Source organism: Pipistrellus kuhlii, unplaced genomic scaffold (genome assembly GCF_014108245.1).
Source record: "Pipistrellus kuhlii isolate mPipKuh1 unplaced genomic scaffold, mPipKuh1.p scaffold_m20_p_11, whole genome shotgun sequence".
NCBI classification, from domain to species: domain Eukaryota; kingdom Metazoa; phylum Chordata; class Mammalia; order Chiroptera; family Vespertilionidae; genus Pipistrellus; species Pipistrellus kuhlii.
In genome coordinates this window covers 26,631,298-26,644,164 of record NW_023425416.1, presented here as the reverse complement: position 1 = coordinate 26,644,164, position 12,867 = coordinate 26,631,298, and the positions used below count along the sequence as shown (strand labels likewise).

The 12,867-nt window shown below is 37.4% G+C and overlaps 1 protein-coding gene across 4 annotated transcripts in view; it reads right to left on the bottom strand.

The window, feature by feature from the left end:
- STAG1 (stromal antigen 1) overlaps window positions 1-12,867 on the bottom strand; it is a 250,216-nt gene that overhangs the window by 156,525 nt on the left and 80,824 nt on the right. For all 4 annotated transcript variants that reach the window (XM_036431365.2, XM_036431364.2, XM_036431366.2 and 1 more), the window contains exons 2-3: window positions 9,444-9,555; window positions 1,606-1,708 (exon numbers count right to left, since the gene is read on the bottom strand). In XM_036431365.2, coding sequence (XP_036287258.1) covers window positions 1,606-1,708; window positions 9,444-9,472 — 132 coding nt within the window. In that variant the 5' untranslated portion in view covers window positions 9,473-9,555. The remainder of the gene's footprint in view (window positions 1-1,605; window positions 1,709-9,443; window positions 9,556-12,867) is intronic.

Sequence of the window (12,867 nt, the reverse complement as noted above, 5' to 3'; positions counted from 1 at the left end):
TGACCCCTGCCCCAAGCTGCTGGCCCCTGGTTGGCCCCCTTCACCCCATTTGGAGGCGGGGCCAGCTGGCCCCTTCCCATGGCTGGTCCCACTTAACATCAACCTCCACCACCCTGATCTGCCCACAGCACCTCCCAGCAGTCAAGTCAGCTCCACCCCCAAAAGCCCCACACACACCAATTGGAGGTGGGGCTGGCTGGTCAACTTCCTCCACCCCCTCCGCCGCCTCTGACCCCTGATTATTTCCCCACCACCCGCCAGCCCATCCCTGATCAGGCCCCAATTGGGGCTGGCTGGACCTCACCTGTGCACAAATTTGTGCGTTGGGCCGTGTGTGTGTGTGTGTGTGTGTGTGTGTGTGTGTGTGCGCGCGCGCGCATGCGCGCGCGCATGTTGAGTATACATAAATAATTGGTTAAATAACATTATCATCAATTATAACAGACAGATCCTGTGTGTCATAATTCAAACCAACAAACAATATTTTAAAAGTGATAACAGTTATGAAATGCTTATAAACTTTAAGTTGGTTATTGGGTGATATTAATAAAATATTGCTACCATGGGACATGATAATGATATTAGAGTGATGTTAAAAAAAAAAAAAAACACAATAGAGAAAGTAAAGCCTTTTTAAAAATAATTTTTTATAGATTTCAGAGAGGGAGATAGATGGAAACATCAATTATGAGGGAGAATCACTGATCAACAGCCTTCTGCAGGCCCCGTACTGAGGACTAAGCACACAACCTGGTTATGTGCCCTTGATCGAAATCACACTTGAGATCTTTCAGTCCAGCAGGCCAACAATCTATCCACTGAGCCAAAAACAGTTAGGGTGTAAAGCCTTATCTTTTAGTACTACATTCTGAAATATTTACAGATGAAATGTTGTCTAAGGTGACCTTCAAAATAACATGGAAAGGAAAACGAGGAGAGAGATAAACAAGATTGGCCATGATTTGATAACTGCTATAGCTGGGCAAGGGTTACATGAAGGGTTCATTATACTATTATGCATCCTAAAAAAGAGGCTGAAATATTCTATAATAAAAACTTTTAAAAAACAGATAAAATTGCTAATGGCAAATATCATAAAAGTAGTGTAAATAATACAAGCTTTAACTACTTGACACATTCATACTATTGTCTCTAAAAGCTTACACTGCCTTAAATTAAATGACTCACATACTCAGAATACATAAAGATAAGCCTCAAAGTAAGAATGCTTAGAGCTCTTTTAAACTTCTCAATCATGTATAAATGAGAATATATTCTAAGACTGGCCCCAAATCCTAAACTAATACTACCAAACTACAAGAAATCAGAGGTGCATTTAAAAAGCAGGGAAGTCATTACTAACTATATCTCAGTTAATCATCTCTGTCTTCACATGGACTATCATTTACTTGCAAGAGAAACACGGAGAGCAAGAAAGATACTATAACCATTATCCTTTTTCTGATTACTACCTAAGACAATTTATGAAGTAAAGTTTCCAAGAATCTTTATTAGTCACAGTTCTAGAATTAACAAACAGCTCTTATCCAGCCCTTTTATTTGGTCATCACTTTTTGAAACAAAGAAGAGAAACATAATACATACTGGAGGCCGGCCAGGACGACCCCTTTTCCTTTTCCCTTTGACTTCAGTTTCTTCAAGTTCGCTGCCAGCATCAGAATGAGCAGTAGTTTCATTAGTTGAATCCCTATAAAATGTGGTATATACTTTTAGTGAACAATTTAATTCATAAATACAATGCAGTATTATTCCACTATTTTCCTTACCTATTATATGGATGCTTAGAAGTGGTTTATACTTCTACTTTAGCAAATCAAAAATGTTATCCTCTCTAATATCACATAACATTGAGTGAAATGAAGCTCCCAAATAGAGAAATAAAAAGAAAGGACTATGGAAATGACAGCTGGCTATACAAAATATAAATGTAAAATACAACTGAAAAAGACAATTCTTCAATATGAAAAGAAAGGTTTGGGAAGCAATTTACTCATTTTATAAATCATGAAAGTCACTGGTGGGCTGGTAAATGTTTAACAACTGGCTCTTCAAAAAAATATATATACATATATGCACATAAACTTAGAAATGTTAACATTATAAAGGTAAATTCCATTCACATAAAATGATTGATAATTTTGCCAAACTCCTGTATTCATAACTAACCTAAGTTTGCAAGTGAAGAACAAACAGGGGTTTTAACATGAAAGATGGTTTACAGCTTTGTTCACTTGAATGAAAAGAATGCAAGAGAAATTAAAAAGACATTTGTTGGAACTTAAATCATTGTTCAGTGGTGTAAGCAACTTCTTCAGTGAACTGGATAACAAAACTCAAATACTGAACTGCTTTAATTTTTTGTGCTTTCATAATGTAATAGCTATAGACTTGATACAAGTTTAATCTCCATTATTAATATCTCTATCATTTTACTGAATCTATAACCAATTTATAAAACAATAAATTAAGCCATGATTTACAATATTTTCTGATTTTCATAATCTAAGTATTTCCACCACAGCCAATTTCAAACTACAAAATTGTCATCACCAGGATTGGGAAGTAATGAACAGTAATACCGGTAGTATATCAGTAAAAAGTATTTCCACCATAATAGTTGTAAATAAAGAATAGTTGTAAATAAAAACTAAAGAGCAGAAAATAATATGTAATTAAGGAGTGGTGAATTTTTACTACTATTACTTTTACTTAAAATATTATTTAATTTTAAGTTTGTATGACTTAACTTTTTTAAATGGCTATGTTAAATTTAATCAGGGTCAGAAAATTCCTAGAAATTTAATATTCAGCCCTCCAGGCCAGTATAAATTTGCTCAAGGATGGCTCTGAAAAGGTATGAATAATCTGAACAAAAACTTCATTAAATTCTACATCAGTAGCTATATATTATCAATAGTCTTGACCATCTGTAGTTCAAAAATTTTAACTGCATGTGTAATTGTTTTGAATTCTACCTCAAGTGCACCAAATACCACATGAAAAACTATGTCCATACTGATTTTTTCTAGCTCTCTGCTCATGGCCATACCACTAATTAACTAATTTAGTAAGTTAATGCATGCATGTGCTTTAAGTTGTTATAAAATTTATTACTGTCACCATACTACTATCCTGTCTTACTCAAATTATTAGAATCACATCTTCCTCGAGCCCACCAGCTAACAAATTCTCCTGAGTTGTCCTAAGTATAAAAATTCTGTCTCTCATTCTTTTCATGATAACTTATAATCACCACTCCCTGAATTAATCTCATCTCCCTGCTTCTCCTAATTCCATTGTCCAAGCCATTCTGTACAGTGCTACTAGTAACATTCTTATAGCATGTTACTTCCGTACTTGCAAATCTTCAAAGATAATCTAGTACCTAAAACTATAAATACTATTAATCTAATTCAATGGTCACCAAACATTTTCTTAAATAACTATACTGTAAATATTTTAGTCTTAGGGAAGGGGGTGGTTTCCACATCTCTACTACTCAACTCTGGCACCATAGCATGAACATGGCCAAGGACAATACATAAATGAATAGATGTGGGTATTCTACCCTAATAAAAGAATAATAAGCAAATTAACCAGCACTCCGCTACATCCATCAGCCACTCAAAGCGAGTATGCAAATAAATCCAACCAAGATGGCTACATCCACAGAAAGCAGGAGGGAGGCTTGGGTCCCAGGCAATGGAGGAAGCCAAGCTTTCTGCCTGCCCTTGTCGGCCTAAGCCTCCACTCAAGGCTACAAAGTTTCAACTATAGAAGGTAAACAAATCCAAACAGAAATGGCAGCAGCCATGGAGCTGGAAAAAGCAGGAGACTAGGGTTGCCTCTGGCAATAGAAGAAACAAAGATTTCTGCACACCCTGACAGGCCCAGGGCTCCACTCAGGATACAAAGTTTCAATTATAGAAGATACATAAATTCCAACAGAAATGGCTGCCGGCCACAGAGTGAGCAGGAGGCTTGGCTCTGCTCCAGGCTACAAAGTTTCAATTGTAGAAAATAAATAAATTCCAGATACCAGGGCCTCCACTTGGGTCACCCAGGGGGCATGGCTGGCCTGCAAACCACCACAGGCCCCTCGGCCAGACCATCCCATGCCCCAAGGGAATCCCACCCTGATCCAGGACACCCTTCAGGGCAAACCAGCTGGCCCCCTCCTGTGAGGCCTCTATCTAATAAAAGAGTAATATGAAGATTGACCATCCTCCAACACACAATATGGCTGCCCCTATGTGGTCAAAGATCCTGCCCCTAACAAGATGGCCAACACAAGATGGCCAGCAGGGGAGGCCAGTTGAGAGGCACCAGGCCTGCAAGGAAGAGCAGTTGGAGGTGATCAACCCTGCAGGGGAGGGCAGTTAGGGGTGACCAGGCCGGCAGAGGTGGAAAGTTGGAGGCAAGCAGGCTGGCATGGGAGTGGTTAGGAGGTGATCAGGCTGGCAGGCAGAAGCAATTAGGGGCAATCAGGAAGGCAGGCAGGCGAGCAGTTGTGAACCAGCAGTCTTGGATTGTGAGAGGGATGTCAGATTGGAGAGGGTGCATGCTGGGCTGAGGGATACCCCCCTACCCCCATGCATTTCGTGCACTGGGCCTCTACTTGTCCAATAATACTTAAAAAGAGGCATCTGTGTCACTAGCAATAGTTTGTCAGTTCCTGATCTAATTGATCTTCCTCATCTCTACTACAGAACAATAAATCATACCACATTTTCTCTTCACTACAGATCAAATAGATATGCTGTGTGCCAAGTTTATATAAAACATGCACATAAACTTTGTAAAAAAAAAAATACTATTTTTCCAATTCTAGATGAGGAAACAAAAGATATGAAAACCTTTTATCTTGTCTATAGACACATACCTAGTTAAGTGGCAGAGTCCACTTAGTTATCAAGGTAAACTTCAACTTTCTATCTCCATGTCAGGATACTAGAATGCAAATATTATGTTTTGTATTTCTCTTGTGTAAACAGAACCCACTTTTGATGCTTATATAAATCTCCTGGCAACTACAGGATCTAGTTAGTTCCAGGTTATAATATGTGACACATTAGTAAAACTAATTTATCCTTGAACAAGAGTTTACTGACAAGAGAGAAAAGTACAATTTGTTTTCTAATTCTGCCAATTACATCCAGCTTTAAAGGTGAATATTATTACCAAAAAATACTAAACTAATACACTTCAACTAGTATATGTAGGAATGTTTATGAGAATATATACTACATAAATTTTTTTAAAATATATTTGATTTTTTTACAGAGAGGAAGAGAGAGGGACAGAGAGTTAGAAACATCGATGAGAGAGAATCATCTATCAGCTGCCTCCTGCACAACCCCTCCTACTGGGGATGTGCCCGCAACCATAGTACGTGACCTTGACCGGAATTGAACCTGGGACCTTTCAGTCTGCAGGCCGACATTCTATTCACTGAGCCAAACCAGTTTCGGCTATACTACATAAATTTTTTTATGTCAAATAATAGAGAAGATATAAGAATATGAACAGTTTCACTTCACCACAACTCTGAATCCCAACATGCAGAATAACAATAGTTTGATCAATACTTTTCCATGTTTGTTTTTATATATAAAAATATAAAACAAAACTATATTTCAATTTTTAAAATTATAAATAGGAATTTCCATACAAATATGCAGGATTTCTGAATAGTAACTCGATCATATATATGAAATTTATTTTAATTACTTCACTATCAAAAGCACTTGGATTGTGTCTAGTTTTTGTACTATTAAAATAGAGCTGAAACAACTTTCCTTGTACATTAACTCTTACTATATACCAGTAACTATCTCTCTAGGATAGACACAATAGAATGCTGGATATGAAGAATATGTTAATTCAAAGTTCAACCAAATGCTCTAAACAAACCCTGTAAATAGCTAATTTTCATATTTATAAGACTATTGAACATTAAGAGAATGGAAAAATCTGATCAATCATTATCAAAACTAGAGGATCCCTTGACCTGGCTTGTGGGGATTGGGCCAAAACCGATTCTCAGACATCCTCTGAGTGGTCCTGGATTTGGAGAGAGCACAGGCCAGACTGAGGGACCTCACTGGTGTAAGATTGGGGCAGGGGAGGGGCTGCAGGAAGGCTCCAGGGCATGTCCGGCCCGTCTCACCCTGTCCTAATAGGTCGGAACCCAGAAGCAAACTAACATACCTGGTGGTCAGTGCTCGTCTCAGTGACTGTTCAAATGGTTGAATGAACAGTTAAACACTTAGCATATTAGGTTTTTATATATAGGACAAGAGGCCCAGTGCACAAAATTCGGCAGTCGGGCATGCCTCTTGCAATTCAGGATCGCTGGCTTCTAACTGTTCACCTGCCCGCCTGCCTGATTGCCCCTAACCACCTCTGTCTTGGCCCTTGCCACCGTGGCTTTATCCGGAAGGACCATATACTTTTATTAGTATAGATGATTTTTTTTTTTGCTACCTAAAACTCTTTAAAATTCTATCTACCTCTCTCTAGTTCCACTGTAATCACTTTAGTTCAAGTTGTCGCCATCTCTGGCCTGGATACTGCAACATCCTCCTCCTATTAGGCCTTCTTTCTTCTATTGTTGCTCCTTCCAATTTGATCACTATACTGCACTAAGAATAATTTTCTAATATATCTTATTAGATCTCTTACATGCTTAAAAACTCTACAGTGGTTTCCTACTATTCATAGGAAGAAAGATTCCAAATTTTAATATGATTTAGTAGATTCTTGTATGATATAGCCACTCTCATCACAAGCCTTATCTCATGTCACTGTTCCCAACCTGGGGACAGGGGGTGAGAAGGAAACAAACAAAAACCAGATTTATTTCAGTCCCTCAAATATACCATAACTCCTCCTTTTTCAGCGTCTTTGCACATGCCATTCCTTCAGTCTGGAATTTATATACTGATCCCTTCTTTCTCCAAACCCTCACTTCACTTACTATCACCGGAACTATCTCACCCTTAGAGAAGCTGACTTGCCTAGCTGGCATGGCTCAGTGGTTGAGTACCCACCTATGAATCAGGAGGTCATGACACACTGGGGATCAGGTTGAGGGCCTGATCCCCAGTGTGGGGTGTGCAGGTGACAACCATCAATGACATGCTCTCATCATTGATGTTTCACTCTATTTCTGTCCCTTCCTCTCTGAAATCAATAAAAAAATATATTTTTTTAAAAGTCAACTAAATCATGGCATGTGTTAAAATTCTCATAAAATCCTCTAATTTACTTTCATAGTACTGAAGGCATTTAGATATATATACTTGTGGTTATTTGATTAATATCTATCTATAATAAGCTTCATGGCAACAAGGACTCTTTTTTTTATTTTTTTTTAATCTTCACCCAAGGATATTTTTTTATTTTAGAGAGAGAGGAAGGAAGGGAGAGAAAGAGAAGGTAGGGAGAGAGGGAGAAATATTAATGTGAGAGAGGAACATGGATCATCTACCTCCCGTATGCACTCACACAGGGGATTTAACCTGTAATCTAAGTATGTGCCCTAACCGAGAATAGAACTGCAAACTTTTTGGTGTACCAATGACACTACAACCAACTGAGCCACCCAGCTAGGAGTAAGGACTGGGTCTTTATTACATGCTCTTTCTCCCTAAAAATCTAGCATACTTCTTGGTACAGCATTATGTGATGAAATATATACGGCAATTGATAGTATTTGACAATGCCTAATAGTAAGCAACACTATGATGACAAATTCATTGATAGTTGTAATATCTAAGTAAGCCAAGAAATAATGAGGTCACTCACTAGTGACCTTTCTAGTGCCTACATTATAAAAATCATTATTATGTTCAAGTAAAGGGCGAATAAAGAACCTTGAGGTAAGTAAAAAGAAAAAGTTTAAATTGTATCTTCTACATTTAGAGGAAAGAAGGGCAAGTATTGATGGTTTTTCAAGCAGGTAAAGCAGTTTAAACTGCTTCTTTGTCTTAGTGCTCTGGAAGAAAAACAGAGAGCCAGAAAACCAATGGAAAGCCAACTATAATCTCTTGGGAAAAAAGGCATATAAATAAACTGGATGTATTATCAATTTGTACACCTGAAACCTATATAATTTTACTAACCAATGTCACCCCTATGAATTCAATTAAAAATTAAAATTAGCCGAAACCGGTTTGGCTCAATGGATAGAGCGTTGGCTTGGGGACTGAAAGGTCCTGGGTTCGATTCTGGTCAAGGGCATGTGCCTTGGTTGCGGGCATATCCCCAGTAGGGGTTGTGCAAGAGGCAGCTGATCGATGACTCTCTCTCATCGATGTTTCTAACTCTCTATCTCTCTCCCTTCCTCTCTGTACAAAATCAATAAAATATATTTAAAAAATAAAATAAAATTTTTAAAAAAAGCCTTTTGCACTAAAATAAATTAATGAATGAACTGGGATGATAAACATCCTATATAATCAAAGGCTAATATGCAAATTGACTGAAAGGCAGAACGACCCAGTTGCTATAATGCATACTGACCACCAGAGTACAGATGCTCAATGCAGGAGCTGCCCCCTTGTGATCAGTGTGCTCCCACAGGGGAGTGCCACTCAGCCAGAAGCCCTGAGCCGGCTGGCAAGAGCAACGGCAGTGGTGGAGCCTCTCTTACCTCTGTGGCAGCACTAAGGATATTGGACTGTAAGAAGGTGCAGGCAATTTTCATGCACCGGGCCTCTAGTATATATATTATTGTGTAAACTGTTGATCCCTTTCATTGTATCTAAACTGTTATCACATAAAATCATAGTATACATATTCCTAACTAGCACCTTGATGAAACCAATGCAAGGAAAAGTTTCTGCCATTACACTGATCACATTTCTAAGAAAATCCAAAAATTAGATTCAATTCTAGAATGGTCCTATAACTCCAAAAAATCTAATGAAATATCAACAGAAATGTCACTGGTATGTCATTCAGATTACTTCTGGCAACCAGAATAGACTAAGAATCTCAATCTCAGGGAAAACAAGGCGGAGGTGGGAGGTATGATCGAGAAACTGTGATACAGGATAAAGGTCAAAAACATTTTCTGTAAATAGCCAAACAAAATATGTATGGCTTAAAGCAATCTATTCTCTATCACAACGTGTAGCACAAGAGAAATCATAAACATCTATAAAGGAATGAATGTGGCTCTTTTTAAATTAACACTTTATTTTTTGTTCAATTCCACAGAACATATTGACATTATAATACTACGGGCCAAGGATGGACATGATAATTATGCACTCTAATTGTTCTTTGAATTCAAACATATTGCCTGACTATCTAAATATATCACAGAACATTTTTGATATGTCTCATAAAAGAGAACATTTTGATATAGAAAAATGTTATATACATTAAAAAAAATAAGAAAATTATATACTTACTGTAGCACTGGTAACTCTGAAGTAATCATTGCTGGAGAGATCTTTCCACAACAGAGCAAAAGAATCAAGTGCTGTACAACTCAAAACTTTAAAAATAACCTCAACGGCAATCCTGTTAATAAAAAACAAATATTTTTCCAGTTTTATTGAAAGATAATTGACAACTGTTAAGATGTTTAAAATGTATAATGTACAAAGCTGTACATACAATGTGATTACTTGATATACACGTATATTGTGAAGGGCTTCTCCTCAAGTTAATACGTCCATCACCTCATATATTTACCTTTATTTTGTGTGAGATCACTTAAATTCTACTCCTTTGGCAAATTTAAATTATATGATACAATGTTATCAACTATGGAGGGATGAGGACAATTATGTGACACCATAATCAATAAAGAAATTTAAAAATTTTTTTATCAACTATAGACACCATGTTATATATTAGATCACCAGATCTTATTTACCTTTAAGTAAAAGTTTGCATATTTGCACCAACCTCTCCCTATTTCCCCCCACTCACTAGCAATCATTTTTCACTCTGTTTCTAAGAGTTCAACTGCTCTCTTTCTGCCAGGGATTTCACATGTATGATGATACCATGTGGTATTTGTCTTTCTTTCTGTGGCTTATTTCACTTAGCATAATGTCCTCCAGCATCACCCATGTTGTCAAATGACAAAATTTCCTTTATTTAAAAACACAGAAATATTTTTCTGTTTTTATATCCATGTACAGAAATGCAGGCGCACGCACACATTTTCTTTACTCATTCATCGATAGACAGACACTTAGATTATTTTCATACTTTAGCAATTTGTGGATAATGCTGCTATGAACATGGGAGTACAAATATCTCTTTGGGATAATGATTTTGTTTCCTTTGAAATTATACCAGATATGGGATTGCCAAATTATATGGTATTTTTACTTTTCATTAATTGAGAAACCTCAATACTGTTTTTTCCAGTTTACATTCCTACCAACAATGTACAAGAGTTCCTTTTCTCCATGTCTTCAGAGCATTTTTCTCCTGTCTTTTTGATAAATGGATATCTTAACAAGTAAAGTGACAGTATTTTTTAATTGCATTCCCTGATGATTAGTGATGTTGAAGTTTTTCATGTACCTGTTGGTTATTTGCATGTTTTCTTTAAAAAATGCCTATTTAGGACATTTGAAAAGAAAATTATTATGAAATTAATATCTCAATTATACAGACTAAAATCAATCAATATCACCAGCAATCATATTTACCCAAATGAATTGAAAACTTATGCCCATTCCAAAGTTTGCATGAAGATGTTTGTAGCAGCTTTACTCAAAATTGCCAAATCATGGAAGCAACCAAGATGTTCTTTAGGAGTTAAATGAATAAATAAACTGTGATATAAGCAGAAAATGAAGTATTATTTGGCACTAAAAAGAAATGAGGTATTAAGTCATGAAAAGACCTGGAGGAAGCACAAATGCTTATTACTAAGGAAAAAAAGCCAACCGGAAACTGCTAAATACCATGTAATTCCAACTATATTGCATTCTGAAAATGGCAAAACTATGAGATAGCAAAAGGATACAGGGTTGTCAGAAGTTCCAAGAGAGGGATGAATAGTTAAGCACAGAGGATTTTTAGGCAGAGAAACTCTCCTATGTAATAAAAGGCTAATATGCGAACAACCAAACAACAGAATGACTGGTTGCTATGATGTGTACTGACCACTAGAAGGCAGATGCTCAATGCAGGACCTGCCCCCTGATGGTCAATGATCTCCCACAGAGGGGGCAATGCTCAGTCAGAAGCCAGGCTCACCGCTGCCTCTGCAGCAGTCGGACATCCCCTGAGGGCTCCCAGAATGTGAAAGGGCGTAGACCAGGCTGAGGGACCCCCAACCCGAGTGCATCAATCTCATGCATCAAGCCTCTAGTTCTGTACAATACTACACAGCTATATGTCATGTATTCGTTAAAACCCACAGAATGTACAACATCAGGAGTAAACCCTAAGCACAACCAGTGTGGCTCAGTGGTTGAGCATCAACCTATGAACCAGGACTTCACAGTTCAATTCCTTTCAAGGCACATGCTCAGGTTGCAGGCTCAATTCACATGGGAATGTGCAGTAGGCAGCTGATCAATGATTCCCTCTCATCATTGATGTTTCTATCTCTCTCTCTCTCTCTCCTTTCCTCTCTGAAATCAATAAAAATGTATTTTTTTAAAAAAGAGTAAACATAAATGTAAACTACGGACATTGGGCAATAATAGGTGTCAGTATAAGTTCATTGACTGCAACATATGTACCACTCTGGTGCAGGATATTGATAGTGAGGGAGGCTGTATGTATGTGGGAACACAGGATATCAGGGGTAAGCAAGGGTTCTTTCTACCTTCTGCTCAGTTCTGCTGTGAACCTAAAACTTCTTTAAAAAAACAAACAAACAAAGTCTAGCCTGGCCGGCATCGCTCAGTGGTTGAGCACTGACCTAAAAACAAGGAGGTCATGGAACGATTCCCAGTAAGGGTACATGCCTGGGTTGCAGGCTCCATCCCCAGTGGAGGTGGTGCAGGAGGCAGCCAATTAATGAGTCTTTCTCATCATTGATGTTTTTATCTCTCCTTTCCTCTCTGAAATCAATAAAAATATATATTAAAAAAATAAAATCTATTTTTAAAAAGTAGCAGGGGAAGTAGGACAAAACAGAGTATCTAAGACAAGCCAAGATATAATATCAAATGGATTAACATAGGTTCAAATGGAATTCCAGAAAAAGAATGTACAGGACAGAAAAAATATTTGATGAGATAGAGAATTTGTCAAAAAATAATTTAAGATATTAAAACACAGATGAATATATTTATAAGCAGAATAAATACTTTAATATTGCTAAAAACCAAAGTTAGAGAAAATTTAAAAAGCTAAAGAAATAAAATTCTTCACATGTCAAAAAACAAAGATAAAATTACATCAGACTTTTCATTGGAAACTATGTAAGCTGAAAAACATGGAATAGTATCCTTACAGTGCTGAGAAGAAACAAAGTGGGCCCTAAATTATATACCCAATGATAATAATCTTCAAAAATGAAATAAAAGAGTGATGTCATGAAAAATGGAGAAGTAGGCAGCTCCAAGAATAAGCTCCTCAGTGAAGCAACTCTTAGGCTGGAGGGGGGGGGGGACACACACACACACAAAAACAGCAGTTATGGACAAAAATCAACTTTATAGAAACTAATAAAAACATAAATAAAGGAGTCTTTAACCAACAAACAAAAAAAGAACCTATTAGCCCTGACCAGTGTGGCTCAGTTGGTGGGGCATCATCCCATGCACTGAAAGGTTGCCTGTTTGACTCCTGGTCAGGGCACATGCCCAGATTGCAGGCTCAATCCCTAGTTGGAGTACAAGTGGGAGGCAGGTG